General features: G+C 35.9%; 2 protein-coding genes across 2 annotated transcripts in view; both read left to right on the top strand.

Moving 5' to 3' along the window:
* LOC133327087 (ubiquitin carboxyl-terminal hydrolase 32) overlaps positions 1-17,888 on the top strand; it is a 28,867-nt gene extending 10,979 nt beyond the window's left edge. Inside the window, exons 10-18 of the mRNA XM_061535667.1 lie at positions 1,125-1,430; positions 1,496-1,998; positions 8,714-9,426; positions 11,346-11,512; positions 11,591-11,823; positions 11,884-12,069; positions 14,465-14,808; positions 15,157-15,334; positions 17,609-17,888. Coding sequence (XP_061391651.1) covers positions 1,125-1,430; positions 1,496-1,998; positions 8,714-9,426; positions 11,346-11,512; positions 11,591-11,823; positions 11,884-12,069; positions 14,465-14,808; positions 15,157-15,334; positions 17,609-17,887 — 2,909 coding nt within the window. The 3' untranslated portion in view covers position 17,888. The remainder of the gene's footprint in view (positions 1-1,124; positions 1,431-1,495; positions 1,999-8,713; positions 9,427-11,345; positions 11,513-11,590; positions 11,824-11,883; positions 12,070-14,464; positions 14,809-15,156; positions 15,335-17,608) is intronic.
* A 2,869-nt stretch (positions 17,889-20,757) lies between these two features.
* Positions 20,758-21,319, top strand: LOC133327154 (protein MIX23). Its single transcript, XM_061535724.1, has 3 exons — positions 20,758-20,799; positions 20,864-21,136; positions 21,204-21,319. Exons 1-3 carry the CDS (start codon positions 20,758-20,760, stop codon positions 21,315-21,317), a joined length of 429 nt encoding a protein of 142 aa, XP_061391708.1. The 3' UTR covers positions 21,318-21,319.
* Positions 21,320-21,668: the final 349 nt, after the last annotated feature.

Genomic DNA, 21,668 nt, shown 5'->3' with positions numbered 1-21,668 from the left:
ATTTTTGTGGATTGAATAATTCGGTAAATAGTTTCTCAGGGACCAAAAATTCCGAAGAGTTGAAGGCATGGATTTTCGAAGGTTCTGATATGATTTTAAGGTCTTGAAAAAAGTTCCTGAAAATTTTTCAAGGATCAGAAGTGCTCCAAATGTGGATCTTCAAAGGTCCTGATAGTTTTCCAAAGTCCTAAAGTGCTATAAATGTGCATTTCAAAGGTCCTGAAAAATTGTCAAGGTTCACAAGTGCACCAAACGTGGATTTTCAAAGTTTCGAAGTACTTGAAGCATTGATTTCCAAGGGTCCTGATACATTTTCAAGGTTCCGAAGTGGTTCCGATAATTTTTCAAGGTCCTGAAGTGCTCCAAACAAGGTCCTGAAAGGTTAAAACCTGGATTTTCAAAGGTTCTGATAGTACTTTAAGGTCCTGAAGTGCTCCAAATGTGGATTTGCAAAAGGTTCTGATAGTTTTTTTGGGTCCTGAATTGCTAGAATAGTAGATTTTCGAAGGTCCGTATAGTTTTTCAGGGTCCGTAAGAGCTAGAAGCGAGTATTTTCAAAGGTTCGGATAGCGCGGATATTCAAAGGTCCTGATCTGTCCTGAAGTGTTAAAGGTTTTTAAGGTTCTAAAGACTTAGAAGAGTTGATTTTAAAAGTTCCTGATAATGTTTCATGGCCTCGAAGCGTCGGAAGCCGGGATTTTCAAAGGTTTTGATATATTTTCAAGGTCCTGAAGTGATAGAAACGTGCATTTTTAAACGTTATGATAGTTTATCGATGTCTTAAATTACTTAAATGGTGGATTTTAAAAGGTCCGGATATGCTTTTAAGCAGGGCCCCGAAGTTCTAAAAACGTCGATTTTCAATAGTTCCGACAGTTTTTCAAGGTCCCGATGCTCTAGAAACGTCGATTTTCATAGGTCTTAATTGTTTTTAAGACCTTCTGGAAACGTCGATTTTCGAAGTTCTAGAAGTATGGATTTTCAAAGGTCCTGATAGTGTTCAAGGTTCCGAAGTTCTAAAAACCTAGGTTTTCAAGGGTTCTATTAATTTTTGAAGGTCCCGAAGTTCTAGAAATATTGACGTGGGTATAATCATGAATTTTGTTTTTCATCTTTCCTTCCAGTCATCCTTCTCGATGGTTCGGTGCCAATCAAATACGGTCTACGTTTAAATTCCGAATGTAAATATTTCGATTTAAAACGCAAACTGGCCTCGCTGTCGTATCTAAATCCCAATTTCATGTTAATCTGTGAGGTATGGAACTCCCAAATACGTCATATATTCCCAGATGAAGAGAAAATCCGACCAACGGCAGCCAAGGAGTTATACTGTTATCAGTTGCCCGAAGAGTGTCAAGATCGTTCCAGATCGAGTTCGACGATGGGTATTAATATTGAAAAAGGCCTAAAGGATATACAGAGGAGTTCGGGTAAGTACCTACAATCACGTTTTGGTTACATTCTAATTTATTTTTTTCTGTTCTTTTTTTTCCAGCAGCCATGCTGACAGCCTATGATTCCTTTTCCTCGCTGAATGCTTTAAATAATTCCACCAATAATACTAACCCGGCCGCATCCGGCACCACCTCTAATAATGTCAATTCGAGTGGTGGTGGCGGCGATAAAATCTTCTATGCTGAAACCTCATTTGAGGAAGAAGTGGTGTGTCCTCCACCATTACCCATAACGCCAGCACCTATGTCACTACCACCACCACAATCATCATCCTCCACCACAGCAACTAGTCAGTTTTCGTCGTCAGCCATGAATGTCCAATCGTCATCATCCACCACATCGTCGCATTCCTCGGCAATGCCGTTACGCTATCAAAACAATAGCTTCGATAATGTACCCATGACCGTCCTCGGTGGTGGTAGTTGTGGCCGAAATGATGATGCCGGTGATGATACCGAAGACGATGATATACACGTCTCAACGAAGGTAAGGCGGTGCTTTGGAAACAATATGTGCATGCCCCAGACTTTATTATGCTTCAAGGTATGGCTATAGTTTTTAAAACCATTTTTTTTATTTTGCAAACATCTATTGTATTTAATAACGTATATATATACATCTACATACAGACAGATAAATATCGTGGTGCACATTTTGCATAAGGGGATGCAATGAGATTTATGAAAAAAATATATTTTTGGAAAAACCGGAATTTCCGGAAAATCGGCGGTAGAAGCGTGAATTTTATAAGGTCCTGATAGTTTTTTACAGGTTCTGAATTTCTAGAAGCATGATTTTTTTAAGGTCCAGATAATTTCAAGGTCCTTAAGTTCTAGAAACGTGAATTTTCAAAGGCCTTGAAGTGCTAGAAGCGTGCGTTTTCAAAGGTCCTGATGGTTGCAAGGTCACGAAGTTCTAGAAACATAGATTTTTAAGGGTCCTGATAGTTTATCAAGGTCCGGAAATTTTAAAACGTCGATTTTCAATGATCCTGATAGTTTTTCAAAGTCCCGAAATTCTAGAAACGTAGGTTTTCAAGGCCCGAAGCTATAGAAACGTCGATATTCAAAGTTTTTCAAGGTCCCTGAAGTTCTAGAAGAGTTAATTTTGAGCGGTCTGATAGTTTTAAAGGTCACGAAGTTCTAAAAGCGTGGGTTTTCTAGGTCCCAATGTTCTAGAAACGTCGATTTCAATGGTCCTGATAGTTTTTCGAGGTCGATGAAGTTCTAGAAGCGTTGATTTTGAACAGTCCTGATAGTTTTGAAGGCACCGAAGTTCTAAAACTGCGAGTTTTTAAGGTCCGATTTTCTAGAAACGTCGTTTTTCAATGGTCCTGTTAGTTTTTCAAGGTCCTGATAGTTTTCAAAGTCCCGAAGTTCTAAAAGCGTGGGGTTTCAAGGTCCCGATGCTCTAGAAACGTCGATTTTCAATTGTCCTGATAGTTTTTCAATGTCCTGAAATTCCAGAAGCGTGGATTTTCAAAGGTCCTGATAATTTTCAAGGTCCTCAAGTTCTAAAAGCGTGATTTTCTAAGGCCCTAATAGTTTTTCAAGGTCCCAATGTTCTAAAAACGTCGATTTTCAAGGGTTTTCAAGGTCCCGATGCTCTAGAAACGTCGATTTTCAATGGTCCTGAAATTCTAGAAGCGTGGATTTTCAGAGCTCCTGATAATTTTCAAGGTCTTCAAGTTCTAAAAGCGTGATTTTCTAAGGCCCTAATAGCTTTTCAAGGTCCTGAAGTTCTAAAAGCCTGGGGTTTCAAGGGTTCTAATAATTCTTGAAGGTCCCGAAGGTCTAAATGTGGATTGTTAAAGGTACCAATAGCTTTTCAAGGTCCTGAAGTTATAAAAGCGTAGGGTTTCAAGGTCCCGATGTTCTAGAAACGTCGATTTCCAAAGGTTCTGATAGTTTTTCAAAGGCCCCAAATTTCTAGAAACGTAGCCTTCCAAGGGTTTTAATAATTTTTGAAGGTCCCGATGTTAAAAAACCCTGGGTTTTCGAGGTTTCTAATAATTCTTGAAGGTCCCGAAGTTCTAGAAACGTCGATTTTCAAAGGTCGTGATAGTTTTTAAGGTCCCGAAGTGCTAGAAAAGTGGATTTTTAAACGTTCCGATAGGTTTTCAAGGTCCTGGAGGGCTAGAAACTCGGTAGTTTTTAAGATTCTGAAGTGCTAGAAATGTGGATTTTTAAAGGTTCCGATAGCTTTTCAAGGTTCCGAAGTTCTAAAAGCCTGGGATTTCGAGGTTCCTAATAATTCTTGAAGTTCCCGAAGTTCTAGAAGCGTGGATTTTCAAAGATTCTGATAGTTTTGAAGGTCTCGAAGTTCTAGAAACGTGGATTTTTAAAGGTTCCGATAGCTTTTCAAGGTTCCGAAGTTTTAAAAGCCTGGGATTTCAAAGGTCCTGATGGTTTTTAAGGTCCCTAAGTGATAGAAATATGGGTTTTTAAAGGTCCTGATAGTATTCAAGGTCGGGAAGTTCTAAAAGCCTAGGTTTTCAAGGATTCTAATAATTCTGGAAGGTCTCGAAGTTCTAGAAGGGTGGATTTTCAAAGGTCCTGGTAGTTTTTAAGGTCCCAAAGTGCTGGAAACGTGGATTTTTATAGGTTCCGAAAGGTTATCGAACCCGATTCTCTAAATCATTGCATCCCCACCACCACCAAAAACGATATTTATCCTTATAAATATATTTTTTATATTTATATATCTAAAAATGCGTGCATTAAATAGGCTTTTTGCTGCTGCTGGCGTCGTTGTGTCGTGTCGTACACACATTTTTTTTAATTTCCATTTAATGTTAGAACATCAACATTAGCCAATATTTAGGGATTTGAAATGCAGCCATTTATTCTCTCATTTCACCTGGAATACCAAAAAAAAAAATAATAATAAAAAAACATACAGAGAATGGACCAAGTGATACGTATTAAATACAAATGTTTACATTAGTAAAAAAATAAACCTAAAACTCAATATTTTTTACCCTGCCTTTAGTTTTTTTTTATTATATGGTTTTGGATGTAAATATATCAATTATATAAAAAATATTAATATTTTGTATACGGAATTCTGCCAATGATGTACAATTACCGCCTTTAACTTGCCGCCTATTTTTTCTCTAACATGGGTTTTCACATATTGATCTGCTATAATTCGGGTATATTTTTTGGAATAATGCTTTGCTTAATCAGGAATACAAATTAATTTTTGAAAAAAATAACCGTCTGTCTTTAATATATGTGTCGTTAAACCGATAAGTCTTGGTTCGAACCTAAGCCAGCGGAAAAAAATCTTACAAAATTGCTTTTGAATATTTGTAAAAAATCTGGAGGGGGACCCAGATGAAATACATACGAAGCCCTCTGAAATGCTAATAGCCAACCTCGACAGCCAACATTTCAACACACAAGTACATATGGGCAACGATTAAATCGCTCTCGAACCCAGGAAGAAAGAATGATCGATCGTCTGTCTCATTTGCCGGCGTTACAGATCCCGAGAGTGGCAGTGCGAAGAGAAGAGTATTGCGCCGTATACGGTCTCTTCAAGTGGAGGAGGAACCACGACAATTTACGTTGCAGGATGTTGCAAGTCCCATCAGAAGCTCAAAATCATCCAAGGCGCTTGGTCTAGATGGAATCTCCATGGTGATATTGAAGCAGCTTGATGAGCCAGAAGTACAGTACTTAAGTAAAGTCTTCAACTTGTCGTTAGCCACCCTAATAGTTCCCGATGTCGGGAAAATTGGCAGTGTTGACCCTGACCAGCAAAGGTGAGTCATACAGGCCGATCTGACTTTTGTCGCCAGTAGCTACGGCACTTGAGGCATTACTACTGCCTAGCATTCGTTGCTGATTATCAACATGGGTTCCGGAAGCAGCACAGCACAACAACAAATTTGCACACATATAACGGAAGGACTGAACCAGAGAACAACCCTCCAGCCAAGTTTGAAACGTTGGATCGTGGAATTCCGAAACAGGATGTCGAAGGCCCGTAGGAGGTGTGATATCTCTGAAACTGTTTAACCTCTTCCATTCTGGAATTCTAGGCCCAACGGACGGCATAAAGATAAAAGCATAAGCGGATGATTGTACGCTCATGGTGTCAGGACTCAAAATTTATGAAATGTTCAAGAGGCTGAGCCACTATCTCGTGGATATAGCAGATTTTTTCCGGGCGAGGACACTAAATTAACGGCCACACTGTTTACCACAGCGGACAGAGGAGATGCGGCTACCTTTGAATGTGCAGATCGATGGGTTCACAATTCCGACCACCAATTACCCCAAGGTTCTAGGGGTATCATTCGACATAGCCTTTATAAGTCGTCTGCGCATGCCACAGCTATAAGATTAGGAACAGAAACAAGGTTCTCAAGTCCCTAGCCGGCAGCATTTGGGAGCTGGTCTGTGGTAAACTATGCGGCGCCAATGTGGTCCTCTAATATTAGTGCAACGCAGTGGAAAAGTCTTCAATCCTGCCAGAATGGCGCACTGAGGACTGCAACAGGGTGACTCCTCATGACTCCAATAGAGAACTTACATGAGGAGACGAAGATCCTTGCTGTGTGTCAACCCAAAAAGATGTTGTCGATGCTTGGGTGTTATAGAAGAAGCCATGCAAATAGTTACCTGATGGATAAGCATTTCAGGAAAGATCTTCATGATCTGGAGAGAGAGGTCCAAAGGTACAAAAGGGAGCCTCTAGATCACCAGGCCTATGTAGCAGGATTGAGTCGTATTCACATGGATGTAGTTGAAGCTACCTCGATAAACCAGAGTGGTTTTGGCACAATTAAGATATGGATGGTGTAGCCGCCTCAATGCATATTGGGCACGAATTGGATGTTCGTGTGCTCTATTTTTGGCCTGGGCGCGATATTATATTCCAGAATGCCTGCTCCGAAACCTACATGTCTGCGCCGGGACAGAAAAAAATTCCGGACCACCATATACCTACCTCAATGAAATGCAATGGATGTAGAGAATGGGTGCATTTTCTATGTTGCTCTGAACTAAACCGGATCTTGCAGTACTGCGAAATAAGTTATGTCGGTTCATGCTGCGCTAGCATGTCTCCCAGCCAGTCTCAAGAATCGTCATCCGCTACTTCTTTCAGCCTGAACCATTGACAATAGTCCTCATCAGCTTCTGGGTCACACCATTTCCAATTGCCTTCTCCACATCTTTAGCCGACAACTTCATTTTTAAGGCTGTGGATTATCGGTGAACTTGATTTTCTAATGCGCGGAATTTGTCTTTAGCGTCTTCAAGCTTTGCCTGTAATGACTGCAAGCTTTCTTCATGACAACCATTGGCTTCCTCTGTTGTTTTAGGAGCAACTTCTAGATCGGCGGGTATTTTCCAAAACAGTCAGTTCTTTAATAATTTTCTTTTCATCTCTTTTCCGGTGATCCTTCTTTTCATCTCGCATGGCTATCATTGGCTTCCTTTGTTGTTTTCAGAGCAACTTCTACGTACGTTTTTGTACGTTACTCCGCCTCCATACGACTATTCCATTCAATTCTTCATTATAACCTTCATATAGCACTATGACCACAACCTTCATCGCTCCTCCTCCAATGCCGACGGAAGGCTGCTAATTTGTTTTTGGGCTGGCTTTAACCTTCCTGCCCTTTTTAGATTTCTTATCCAATAGCTCCATCAACCGTATCGTCTTTCATTGCGTAGGGTGCACTCCTTACTACTAGGTTAGCTATGTAGTTATATGCCCGCTATATATCCATCTACCCTCTACGAACATGCCAGTAGAGTTAGGTCTTCAGTCGGTGCCGAGTCTTTTCACCCCTCACCCCTTCGTTCTGTACTGAGAACTGAAACTCCCGCGCCAAATTTGCTTCTTATCAGTGTCTTCTTATGCTCGGCATCACCGCCTTCTTCCGACTAAATATTTTATTTTGTAGTTTCTTCTCTGTGATTTTTCCACCAAGCCGACAATATTTCCTCGACCTGTGAAGGCAAATTCTTCATCATTTAGGTGGAATTTCCTTTTTCTCATAATCGGTCACTGATTCGCCTCGAAGGACCAATGATAAACAGGTGATCTGAATGACACGGATATCTTATGTGGACTGTACACAAAAATTTTCTCTCTGTTTGCACCGACTTCCTTCTTCTGACTCAGAACTTTGCTCGCCGTCTCCACGTTCTTCCTTGTCGCAGCCTTCTTCTGACTCTGCATTTTACCTTTGTATTTTCTCCCTGTAAATTTTCCACCTAGGTGACAGAATATCCTCGGCTTGTAAAGGCAAATTCTTCAGCATTTATGTGGAATTTTTTTTGATTTAGCATTTTATTTTTTAGTTTCTTCTCTGTGAATTTTTCACCAACTGGCAGAATTTCATCAACATTTAAGGTAAATTCTTGAACATTTATGTGGAGATTTTTGTTTGTCATAATCGGTCACTGATCCGCCTCGAGGGGCCAATGATGAACAGGGGACCTGAATGATACAGATGTCTTAAGTGAATTGTATACAAAAATAGATCCTTGTTTAAAAAATTGTTCTCTTTTTTTACAAAAGACCTACAGCGGGACAATCACAATCAAGACCTGCAATTAATTTGAAAAAATGGTACATCATTGTGCAAAATAAAATAAATAAATATTTCAAAATTAAATCTCCAAAACTGTATACGCTTTGTAGTTTCTTTGTGTGTGTATTGTAAATTAGCTTAGTGTGTGTAACTGTTTTCCAAAATAGATGGATGGCACTTTAATTTTTTTTATTAAATTACTTTAGTCAATTTTTTAGTTTTTGGTGTAGCGAATTTAGCAGCGTAATTTTTTGTTAGTTTGTAGAAATTTGCCAATTTATTTTTTTGTTTATTGTAAAAGAGTCTAATTCTTTATTAAAAAATTTTATTTTTTAAAACAGTCCCTAGTTTTTATTTATTTTTTTAAATTGTGGTGTGGATCAAACAAAAAAATCGCTTTGTAAATATTTTTAGCCTAACTAAATTTCACCAATTTGAAATGCTTTTATTTTGCACCTGGCTTTTGTATAGGTAAAGAGATCACAATAGAAAAAAATAATTGTAATAAATTATTTAGCTTTCTTTCGTTTTACCCTCCTTCAAATCTCTTATTCTTTCCTTAGCACACTTGCTATAGAATATATTTTAATTTTACTTAAGTACTGTACAAACAAAATGCTAACTTAAAAAAACACCACCATTGAAATAATCTACTATTTAAAAAATAATTTTTTTAATATTATCTCCATTAATGCCGCACAGCACACCTCCAACATAAGTCGTAGCCCCGAGAATACATTCGTTAATGGTGGTATTTTACAAAAAAATATCTCCACCTCTGCTAAGCTATTACATGGTGGCAGCAATAGTACAGAACCCAATACATGCTCATCATCCTCCCTGGCCACGGCAACACATTCCGGTGAAAATTCCATGGAAAGTTCAACCTGTGATCCGGCTGTGATTCTAAATCAAACAGAATCCTCCAAAAATCCAGCGGCAATTATGTGTGAGGGCGGCCTGCGGCGTTTAAGTGAATGTCCATGCCGCCTCAATAATACCGCCGATGAGGCTAATGCCCAACGTTTAATGGAATCGGAAATAAATCGACAAAATTTCATCAAACAAGACCTAAGTGATTCCTGTTGTATGCCTCCAATGAGTAATGGTTTGATGGCGGCGGGTTCCCATAATTATGATGCCACAAATGGCGCCGGTGTATTTTCCCGTGTTCCCTCACAACACTACAAAGTCGGTAAATATCTAATGGCATTGCATCGTAAAATCACCCGGCAGGATAGTTATTTTTTGTCCCACCACAAAACCCGGCCCAGTATCTTTGGAGTGCCTTTGTTAATACCCAATTTAGAGGGTGGTACAAATAAGGATTTATATTGTGCCGTATGGTTACAAGTTAGTCGCCTATTGACACCACTGCCAGCATCAACGGATCAGGCAAATCATGCCGCGGATTGGTGAGTATTTTTGAATTTTTATTTTAACTTATTTTTCTTTTTTCAGTGCCCTTTTACAGTTTGACCAACTGAAAGTAACAGACACAGAAGATAATAATGTCGTAAACATAGGCCTTAGGGCTGTAGTTAAATCGTGATTGAACATAACTTCTAGGATTTGTTGTAACATCGCATCGAAAAAAACCTAACCTAACGTCTTTGTGATTTATAGTTTGACCAACTGAAAGTAACAGACACTGGAGAAAATAATGGCGCAAAATAGGCCTTAGGGTGATTACTTCTAGGATTTGTTGTAACATCAGTTCCAAAAACCTAACCCATAACCTAACCCAACGTCTTTGCGATTTATAGTTTAACCAACTGAAAGTAACACACACAGAAGATAATAATGCCGCTCCCTAAGCCTTAGGGCTGCTGTTAATTGGTTTAAGTAGAGATTGCTCAATCAATATGTTATAACATCAGGTCCAAAAACCTAACCCATAACCTAGCCTAACGTCTTTGTGATTTATAGTTTGACCAATTGAAGTAACAGACGCAGAAGATAATATCGCCGCTCCATACGCCTTAGGGCTGCAGTTAATTGGTTTACGAAGAGATTGCTCAATCTATATGTTATAATATCAGGTCCAAAAACCTAACCTAAAGTCTTTGTCATTAATGGTTGACCAACTGAAAATAACAGACAGAAGATAATAATGGTGCTACATAGGGGAAGATCGTTCTTGCCTGTCTTAGGGCTGCAGTTATTTGGTTTAAGTAGAGATTGCTCAATCCAAAAATGGGGATGATAGGCTCCCACGCGGTGTCCTACATTTGTTTTCTATAAAAAACATTCGCGGAACCACTGGTTCCCACAGTTTTGTCTATAGAAAACAATTCATTAAATCCCAGTTTCCCACGGTTTTTTTCTTTAGAAAAAATCTTAGATTCCTCCGTTTTTAAGAAAAATGTCAGGTTCTCACAGTTATTAATTCGTCTTCTGTTTTTTCATTACCCATGATGTCACGTGTCCTGGTGTACCAACACAGCCGATAGCTGTAAATTAGTGTTTCCAAAACTGCTCTACATTCGAACAAGACCTCGGATTTGATATTACAGGATTTGATGGCTTTAAGAGCCACCTGACTATCCACCGGTTATCTGCATCCACCCTTTTTTTAATTCCGCTACCATCCAAATAGCGAAGATTTCAGCTTGGAAAACACTATAGTTACTATTCAGCTTGTAGGTAAGCTCAAGGCCTAGCCTTTCATAGACGCCAGCCCCTGCACCTCCGTCCATCTTGCAACCGCCCAGAGGAGCGTTGCTACGGTTCCAGTCCAAACTCTACAAATCTCAGGACTGGTGATATATAGTCGCTTAGTTTTACGCGTTGGTCCAATGTCATACCTAGTTTGTTCAGGATACATCCATGCCCGTAGGTACAATTTCGCCATAGATTTTGTTCATGCAACCTTAGGGCACTACACGCTGCCTGACACTTAATGCTGAGACACAGAGGCCTTAAGTTCAGCATTGCGTTCAGAGCTGCTTGTGGGGTACTTTAGTTATTAGAATCGATGCGGCTCCTTGTACCTTGTCTAGTTTGCCAGATGTCTACTTGTGGCGCAAGCAGTGCCTCCCAACATGAGAACCATAGGAAAGGATGGGCCTTCAATGTCCAGAAGGACTTCCATTTTGTAAAGAATATTTTTCCAAAGCTCAGAAAGACTTCGATTTTTTTTTAAATTATTTTTTGAATGTCCAGAAGGGCTTCGATTATTTAAAGAATATTTTTTATGGCCAGAAAGTCTTCGATATAGAAAAAATATGTATAAATTGTTTAGGAAACTAGGTTGCATATAATTACTGTAGGGAATGGACTGGACTTTTTTGAAAATGAATTTTTTTCATATCTCTCGTTCTCTCTTTTCTAGTGATGATAGCTTGGGCTATGATTTTCCATTTTCTTTGCGTGCGGTAAAAAGTGATGGTCTAACATGCGCCTTATGTCCGTGGTCTAACTTTTGTCGTGGCTGTGAAATACCCTGCAACAATGAATATGTATTCCAAAGTTCATTATTTACAAATAGTTTTGATACAAGTAAGTTGTCACCACTATTTCCCGCATCGCATTCCGATTTCTAATTAAAATTCCGCTTCCTCTTCCCCCTTCATTCAGGTAATACTTCAACTCCAAAAATGATGCCAAAATCTGCTGCAAATAATTCAATATCCGCTACAACGTTAGATAATCGCAGTAGTAGACCATTAAATTCCAACTCATCCGATCGTGATTCGCTGCAGTCACAACAATCGATGATCTTGACACGAAATTATGATAATAAATATATAATAGCTATCGATTGGGATCCAACGGCATTGCATTTACGTTATCAGTGTACCTTGGAAAGGGTGAGAGAGAGTTTCTATTTTTTAAAATTTCCATTGTGACCCTCTTTTATTTGATTTCAGCTTTGGATAGATCATGAATCGGTGGCCATATGTCGCAAAGAACAAATTGAACCGGTCGATCTGAATCATTGCCTAAGAGCTTTCACATCTGAAGAAAAATTGGAGCAATGGTATCACTGCAGCCATTGTAAGGGCAAGAAACCGGCCACTAAAAAACTGCAAATCTGGAAATTGCCACCAATTTTGGTAAGTTAAAAAAAATCCGCTTTCAAAATATATGCCCAAAAATGTCCAGAAAGGCTTCGATTTTTTAAAAATTATTTTTTCAATGACCAGAATGGTATCGATCTTTTAAAGAATATGTTTTCAATGCCCAGAAAGGCTTAATTTTTTTAAAGCGTATTTTTCAATGTCCAGAAGGACTTCCTTCTATTTTTTAAAAAATATTTTTTTAATGCCCAGAAAGGCTCCGATTTTTTAAAAGAATATTTTTTAATGCCCAGAAGAGCTTCGATTTAATGGGGCCGTGGACAATCTAACGGACGTTCTTCTTAGATGCCATAAGGGATCCGTTTACATACCCTGGGAAAAAATCTCAGCCAGTTTGGTGGAACAAGGAACTTGGCGAGCTCAGAAAAGCGACCAGACTACTGTACAACAGGGCGCATAAACCAAAACTCCATATTTATTGGAACTCCAACAGGGCTAGTTTCAACAAATACAAGAGTGGGATAAAACGCGCAAAGAAAAAGTCTTGGATAAATTTCTGTGAGTCGATAGGAGTCAACGACGCTGCTAGGTTTCGAAGACTACTATCCAAGGATCCGAAGTCCATCGGATGTATCAAGAAGCAGGATGGAGCGTTCGTAGACTCTTAATCTTCTAGCTGAGACTCATTTCCCAGGTTGCAAAGATATTGGTACCATCGACGGTGAACGTGATGACACTCTACCTTTTCTGACTCCGGATTTGGATCTCATTGGTTAACAGAAAATTAAATGGGCAGTCATTCAAACCGTATAAATCACCAGGACCAGATGGAATCTAACCGGCGATGCTTCAATTTGCCTCGCCAAGTTTATATATGATCCTTGAGAGGATCGATACGGCGTGTTTGACTCTCTCGTATGTGCCAGATCTATGGAGCGAGGTAAAAGTTACTTACATTCCCAAAGCGGGAATTCCATTGGTAAAAGCTGGGGGCTAAAACCATCGACTATACACTGGTTGTATAACACTGTGGCAAGGCCCATCCTATCCTATGGTTCTCTTGTGTGGTGGAACTATCTGCGCCACAAGTCGACATCCAGTAAATTAGATAGGGTACAAAGATCCGCCTCGATTTTAGTTACAGGCGCCAGGAGTAGTACGTCACAAGTGGCATTGAACGCAATGCTGAATTTTAGGCCCTTAGCATTAAGTGTCAGGCCGCGCGTAGCGCCCTAAGGCTGCATGAACAAAAAAATAAAACTAAGCGACTATATATCACCAGTCCTGAGATTTGACGATGTAGATGTCGTTATTCCTAGTAGAGACGACTGGAACCGAAGTAACCCTCCTCCGGACGGCCTGGCCTTCTATACAGACCGATCCAAGATGGAAGAAGGTACCGGAGCGGGCGTCTACTGTGAAAGGCCTTGAGTTAACCTACAAGCTGGATTGCAATCGTAGTGTTTTCCAAGCTGAAATCTTCGCGATTTGGAAGGCAGCGGAATTGATAAAAAGTCTGGATGCAGAGGTCGTTGAACCGGGAACTATCTTTGTGGATAGTCAAGCGGCTCTTAAAGCCATCAAATCTTGTTATTTCAAATCTGAGGCCGTCCTCCAGTGTAGAGCAGCTTTGGAAGAACTTACTTACAGCTATCAGTTGTGTTGGGTGCCGGGACATCCACAGATCTAGCAACTGATCACTCAATCAAACCACCCATATGTCATCTTTACCGGAACTTTGGGGCATTCTTCGACGAAAGAGCCGATGATCTTTGGTACAACGAACCTAGGTGCAATGTGTCAAGATCCATTTGGCCGACTCTACCAAAAGAACGCACTCACTGATGAACCTGAGCAAATCTGAAATTAGATGAAATGACAGGAATCATTACTGGTCACTGCAATGTCAGGGCTTTTACTAGTAAATGGGATCTTGATGCAACTCTGATTACTGTATGCTCTGCGTTGACGTGGAGGAGACGGAGACAATTGAACATCTTCTGTGTCACTGTCCAGCCCTAGCTTACAGGCGGCACAGACTAGTGGGTGCTCATTTTCTACCGAGTCTTAGCTCCTTCTCAACAACCGAACCTGCACTAATCTACAGCATAATTAGAAACCTAAAGTGATTAGGACAGTGCAACCTTGACACGTAATACATCTTCTGTCTGATTCTGTCCAATCTTACCTTTTTTATATCTTTCTGTAAGCTTCTCATCTCCCTTTATTCCCCAATCTTCTCTCCCCTATAGATCTGTCCTTATCTCTTTTCTTCTCGTGGATGATCACAACGGACCTAACGGTCTCAGAGTGATGCAGCCTCATATGTGACTGCAAATCCCCAAACCTAACCGAAGCTTCGATTTTTTTTAAAAAAAAATATTTTTTCAAATGCTAATTTTTCTCTCTTTTCCTCCTCTTCCCTTTTCAGATCATTCATCTGAAGCGATTCAATTGTGTCAACAATAAATGGGTTAAATCACAAAAGGTGGTACACTTTCCATTGGATGATTTCGATCCGACACCGTATTTGGCAGCTGTGCCCCAAGAGACCATATTAAGGCACAAAGAGCTACTCGAAATGAATGAGATTTCCAAAACAATGAATGGTATTAATGAAAATAATCAGCAAGAAGCAATAACAACAACAAAAACAAGTGATATTAAAAAACAACAACAACAACAGAAGTACGAAGACAAAAAAGAAACTAAATTACAACAAATAAGCCAAAATGAGAGCACCAACAGCACAGCTACAACCAAGACCACCCTCAATGAAACAACCATGGCCGCCTCGCTTAAAAATGGTAATGGTAATGCCAACAATCCTCCTCCTCCACCCCTCAATGGTCTAACGAAAGAGGCTCAATTATCGTTAAATGAAAAAGTCAATAATATATTGAATTTACAACAACAACAACCGAACACAGCCGCAACTACAACAACAACACCAAATCAAGAACAAATTTTAGATGTTTGTTGTAATATCATTAACAATAGTAATAATAAAAATTGCAAAGGGGTTGAGAGTAGTGGTGGTGCTGCAATGAATGGTGTCACCGGCTCCGATGACGATGACGACGACGAAGAAGAATCTTCAGATAAAATGTTAGATAATGCTGCCATATTACGAATGACCGGCGCTACTGATGATCGTACAATGACCCGACGCAAGCGTTTAATTTCCACAAGTCTTACAAAAACGCCCATTGTTGACGGCGCCTTCGAGGATTTCCATCAGCATAAATTGAAAAAGGGTGATGATCCATTCGATCCGAAATATAAGCTATATGCTGTTGTGGTAAGTTTCTGGAGAATCGCAAACCTACTTTTTTCCAATGGCCACTAAGTTCTTGATTTTTTAAAGAATACTTTTTCCGATACCCAGACTGGCGTGGGTTTTTTAAAGAATATTTTTTTTTTATTTCGATATTTTATTTTAGTTTTTCTCGTTAATAGTGATTCGATAACACGATTTTCTTATTAATAGTGATTCGATAACACGATTTTCTCAATAATAGTGATTCGATAACATTATTTTCTCAATAATAACGATTCGTTAACATAATTTTCTAATTAATAGTGATTCGATAACATGATTTTCTCATTAATAGTGATTCGATAACACGATTTTCTTATTAACAGTGATTCGATAACACGATTTTCTCAATAATAGCGATTCGATAACATGATTTTCTAATTAATAGCGATTCGATAACATGATTTTCTCAATAATAGTGATTCGATAACACGATTTTCTCAATAATAGTGATTCGATAACATGATTTTCTCATTTAAAGTGATTCGATGACAATATTTTCTATTGGAATGCTGTCCAATAAAAATATTTTCTATAGGAATGCTGTTCAATAAAAATATTTTCTATAAACATGTTGTTCGATAACAAGGTTTTTGGCAGAAATAATGATCGATAACAAGTCTTTCTGTTGATCGATAACAAATTATAACAAGTTTTTGGTAGAAATATTGATCGATAATAAGACTTTCTGTGGAAATGGTGATCAATAACAAGGTATGTGATCCGATAACAAGCTTTTTGGCAAAAAATGTTGATCGATAACAAGTGAAATGATCCTATAACATGCTTTTCTACAGATGACATATTAGATAACGAACGATTTTGTATAAAAGTGTTTTTTTCTGTAGAAATGTTGTTCGATAACAAGTTTTTCTATCGGAAAGTAATTCGATAACAATTTTTTCTATAGAAAAGATTATCGATAACAAGATTTTTTAAAGAAAAATTTTACGGCAACATGATTTTGTATAGAGAAGTAAGTCGTTAACAAGCTTTCTTGTACAAATATGGTTCGATAACAAACTTTATATATATAAAATTGATCGATAATACAATTTTTAATAGAAAAGTGAAACGATAACAGCCTTTCCATGAGAAAGTGATTCAATAAGATGCCGTATTACAGAAAAATTCTCCGATAAGATGGTTATCTATTGAAAAGTAATTCGATAACAAACTTTTTTGTAGACAAGTTGAACGATAACAGTATTTTCTATAGACGAATGTAGGGATGCAAGACTTTTTATCGGAAAGTGGTTCAAAAATCAACTTTTTATGGAGAATTTGTTCGATAATAAGTTTTTCTATAGAAAAAATCGATAAAGTAATTCGATAACAAGATTTTCTGTTATCGAATTACTTTATTTAATTCTTTTTTTTTTTTTGCTTTCAAATCGATAAAACCTACTTTATAGATATACTTATCGACATTTTTATAGAAAAATGTATCGATAAAAAATGTATTGATAAAAAAAAATTGTATCGATAACCAGTTTTTGATGCATTAAACTTGTTATTTTCTGTGGAAATGTTGATTCTTCTGTACAAAAAATGTTCGATAACATATATTTCTGTATAAAAGATGGTATAAAAAGGATTTCTATAGAAAATGGTTCGATGACAATATTTTCGATTAAAAATTGGATCGATTATTCATTCTATTCTTAATAATTATTTGTAAAAACAAGCTTTTTACATAAAACTAACTAATCGATAATAAATATTTTTTTGTAGTAAAATGTATCGATAACAAGTTTTGCGAAAATGTATCATTCTCAATAATAAACTTTTCTATAAAAAATATTTCTCTACAACAAATCTTTTCATAGGAATTGTGTTCTAATCTTAAGTTATTAATTTCTAACAAGTTTTTTTATGAGTAATTATTTCGATAACAAGTTTTTCTGGGGAAATATTGTTCAATAACATATATTTCTGTACAAAAATTGTTCGATAACATGCTTTTTTATAGAAAAATGGTTCGATAACATTATTTTCTATTGAAAAGTCGATCGATTATTTATTCTATTCTTAGTAATTATAATCGACAACAAATATTTTTTGTAGAAAAATGTATCGATAACAAGTTTTTCGAAAATTTATCGTGTTCAATAAAAAAAATTATACTTCTCTACAACAAATCTTTCGATAATCTCTCCATTTTTTCTTTAGAACAAAATTGAATGAGTTATTTCGATAACATGCCCTTTTTAAAAAATAAATAAACTAATCGATATTTTTTTTCTTTCTTTGCAGTCCCATTCCGGTATGTTAAATGGTGGCCATTATGTCTCCTATGCCGCCAATCCAAATGGTTCATGGTATTGCTACAATGACAGTTCGTGTCGGGAAATTTCAAATCCCCCGAATATTGATCCTAGTTCGGCGTATTTACTATTCTACGAACGCAAGGGTCTAGACTATGAACCCTATTTGCCAAATATTGAGGGTAAAACTCTGCCCAGTGGTGTCTTGGGTGTTGAAGATAATGACGAAACGGAAAATGATTTGAAAAAGATGTGTACAATATCCTAAATTCGGAAAAAGGAGGAAGATGAAAAGGAAATTAGAAAAAACAGAGGTTAATAAAATTTGGAACCAACCAACCACTTATACGCCGAGCGTTTTAAACAATTATTGTGATTATTATATAATTTCTAGCTATATATAGTTTACTCTATTATTTGTTTTTGTTTTGTTTTAAATATTATATATAATTAATTATTATTATTTAATTTTTGTTCTGTTGTGTTTTTTTTCGGGAATGTAAAAAAATGACCATGATGTTAAAGGATATGCTAAAATTTTTAATTTTGTCCTGTATGCACGGGTGATAATTTCATAATAATTTATAATATATATACACATTCATTCATACATACATGCATAATTTAATATCTTTATTAATGATTTATATATTACAAAAAATAATATTATAAATAAATTTATATTAGTAGTCGAATTATAGGTTCTTTATTATTTTGTTTTTTATTCAAACCCCTTCCCCACCCACTAACACTTATTTCATTTCACTTTTGTTTTCTTCTTTTCTTTCTTAATTAGGTTCTTTATTTGTTTGCTTTTTATTAAGTTTTCTTTTTTTTAATATTCCCATACTGCTCTTTTTATTAAGTGCAATATTCATTTATGTAAAATATATATTTTTAAAAATAATTGTTTTTTTTTTTTTTTTTTTGTAAATATTTGTTTTCAATTCTTTTAAGTTAAATTCTAATAATAAAAAAAAAAGTTTTTTGAGATGATAATGGTTTGAATAAGCAGAGTAAGGATATATAAGGCTTTGAAAATTTATTTTGCAAAAAAACTAAAATTATCCTAATACTAAAAAAATATTGATATTTATATTATTTGCAAAAAAAATGTTTCGTAAAACGGAAATAAAAATAAATATTTTTCAATTTATATTTTTTGAATAGTATCTAAATAAAAAATACATGATTATTATTATTATAAAAACGCATTGCTTTAATATATAAATAAATATATAATAATAAATAAAAAATGTCAAGCTTATTTTGAAAATATCATATGCATTTTTTTCTATACTAATGGGTTAATTGATATATAATGGGTATATCGAATATATATAAAATTTAAAAAAAAATAGTCCAGGATATTTCAATTTTGTATTCTAACAGAGTTTCATATTTAAAATAGTCGATATTTTTTTATTTTCAAAAATTATCGACTACAAGCACATAAAAAAAGTAAATTCTAGACAAAATTTTTTTCTTTATGAAAACAACACGATAGCAAGACTGATATTTTTTTTTAATCGAATTTTTTTATTTTCTAAGACTATCGAGTCCAAGGATTTTACAAAAAAAAAAAAATGCTTAAAAAAAAATAATAGATAAAAATGTTATTCTTTATGAAAACAGAAAAGTTAATAAATAGTTTTTCTCTAAGAAAATCGAACGATAAAGTGGATCGATAACATGTGTTTTTATAGAAATGTTAAGCGATAAAAAATTATTGGCCAAAAGTTCAACGATTACAACTTTTTCTCTATAAAAATACATCGATAACAAAAATGTCTGTAAGAAAGCTGAAAAATAACAAAATTTTGCGGTAAAAACGTGATCGATAACAAGTTTTTCTTTAGAAAGGTTAAACGATAACATTTTTATTAGCCAAAAGTTAAACGATTTCAAGTTTTTCTCAATAAAAATGAATCGATTACAAGATTTTCTATAAAAAAAAGTTAATCGATAGCAACTTGTCCCCTAGTAACATTAAACTTAAAGACAATTTTCTATAAAAAAGTTGACCAATAACAAGATTTTTTTTTCTAGAAAAGTTGACCAGTAACATGGATTTTGATAGAAGTGGATCGATAACACTTTTTTATACAGAAATGTTAAACGATAAAAAAAATGTTTGGCCAAAAGTTCAACGATTACAAGTTTTTCTCAATAAAAATGCATCGATAACATGAATGTCTGTAAAAAAGCTGATCGATAACACGTTTTTTCTAGAATAGTCAACCGATAATAAAATATTCGATAACAAGTTTTTCTCTATAAAATATAATTGATAACAAGATTTACAGTAAACAATTTCATCGATAACAGAGGTTCTTTTAGATTTGTTGATCGATAACAATATTTTCTGTAAAAATATTGAACGTTAACAAGATTTTCTGTACAAATGTTAATCGATAAAAAATTTGACAAGGTTTTCTATGAAAAAAAAAAAAAGTTGATCGATAACAAATTGTTGGGCAAAAAGTTCATCTATTACAAGTTTTTCTCAAAAATAAGGCATCGATAACAAGAATGTCTGTAAAAAAGTTGACATATAATACCTTTTTATCTAGAATAGTTAAACGATAATAAATTATTCTTTAAATAAAATGAAGGATAACCAGGATCAATAACAACATTTAATGTTAATAATTTCATCGATAAAAAATATTTGTTTTGAATTGATGGCCGATACCAACATTTTCTGTAAAAATATTGAACGATAAGAATCGATACTAAGCTTTTCTGTAGAATAAGAAATCAATAAATCAATTCTATAAACATAAATTTTTTCGATAAATAAACCTAAATTTTTTCGATAAATAAACCTAATTTAGTTTTTTCCAGGTCTTCGTATTCGATTCTACACCCATTTTCTCCTTGCTCCCCCTATTTTTTTTTTAAATTAGGTAGGTGGAACGTTTTTAAATGAAGTCTGTAAAAGACACAAAAGTCGAAAGTCGACTTAACTATCCCTAAACAATACAACCCTGTCATACTGCTAATAAGGTTATGTTGCACTAAATCCAATTTGACATTTCAGTCGGTGTTTTTCTGTCACCAAATTGCAGCAAATAGAAAATTTTGTAACACTTCTGTTCTTTTGTAAAAGATTATTAGCAAAATCCTTCCAGAAATATGGCCATTTCATATTCCTGTCATGATTTCCTTGGCTTCCAAGTAGGTGATGGATGATTCCAACAATTCTCCATAGGCGGCTAATTGAAAAAAATTCTTCTTTCAGGAAGCTTTGAAGAAAATGCGTGATATTGATGATAAGATCATTTACACATTGAACTCTTCCCTGCCGACTGAATCGTTTAAGGGTCAGGTGAATAGTGAACAGACCTGCCGTGATTTATATGACAAATTAAAGGTGGGCCACAAACAACGTGAGGAGGCCATCCGTGGCTGTATTATGGTCTCGGCCGATACATTGAAAACCCTGCGCGAACAACGTGAAGCCAATCCGGATGATGTTGATGTCAATAAGAAATTTAAATCGGAACAACGAAAGGTTGGCTAGGGAATATCTTTTGTTAATAACAATATTGGGTCTAATGTTCCTCCTTCATTTTTTCTAGTTGCGCGTTTTACAATCGGAACTGAATGTGGAAGACATTGTCAAAGATCGCTCATACAAAGCATTTAATGAACGTTGCCGGGTATTCTTTAGGGCTGGTGATGCCGCATTATGATTGCAATCCACAAGGTGTTCGGTGGTATATTTGGAAACGTAGACTCTAAGCGCCGCGATATCCTCAAATTGAGGAGAATAATTTCGTTTCATCAGTTGCCGTACCCAAGTACAATGTTGGCATTTTTTTGATTATCTTATGTAATTTATAAAAAAACAACAAAGAAACAAACTTCTAGAAATAGGTCGAACATACATACATATGTTATTGTTAATGTTTTTTTTTTCTAAACATTTCAACAAATGATGAAAATAGTGGTTTTTCTTTTACAGATTTTTTAAGAAGAAATTAAATATATAGAAAAAAATTAAAAAAATAATACAGATTCCCTTTCATTTGATCTCTGTTCTG

Source organism: Musca vetustissima, unplaced genomic scaffold (genome assembly GCF_032173495.1).
Source record: "Musca vetustissima isolate MV318-11 ecotype Yass unplaced genomic scaffold, APGP_CSIRO_Mvet_v1 utg28485, whole genome shotgun sequence".
Classification (NCBI taxonomy): Eukaryota; Metazoa; Arthropoda; class Insecta; order Diptera; family Muscidae; genus Musca; species Musca vetustissima.
This window is presented reverse-complemented; position numbering and strand designations above follow the sequence as displayed.

What these genes read in the sequence shown, in the direction of transcription:
- LOC133327154 (XM_061535724.1), top strand. Translation starts at nt 20,758, where the DNA reads ATGGCCATTTCATATTCCTGTCATGATTTCCTTGGCTTCCAA. An exon ending in ATGATTTCCTTGGCTTCCAA is followed by an intron (nt 20,800 to 20,863) that starts GTAGGTGATGGA and finishes TTCTTCTTTCAG; the next exon opens with GAAGCTTTGAAGAAAATGCG. An exon ending in TTAAATCGGAACAACGAAAG is followed by an intron (nt 21,137 to 21,203) that starts GTTGGCTAGGGA and finishes CATTTTTTCTAG; the next exon opens with TTGCGCGTTTTACAATCGGA.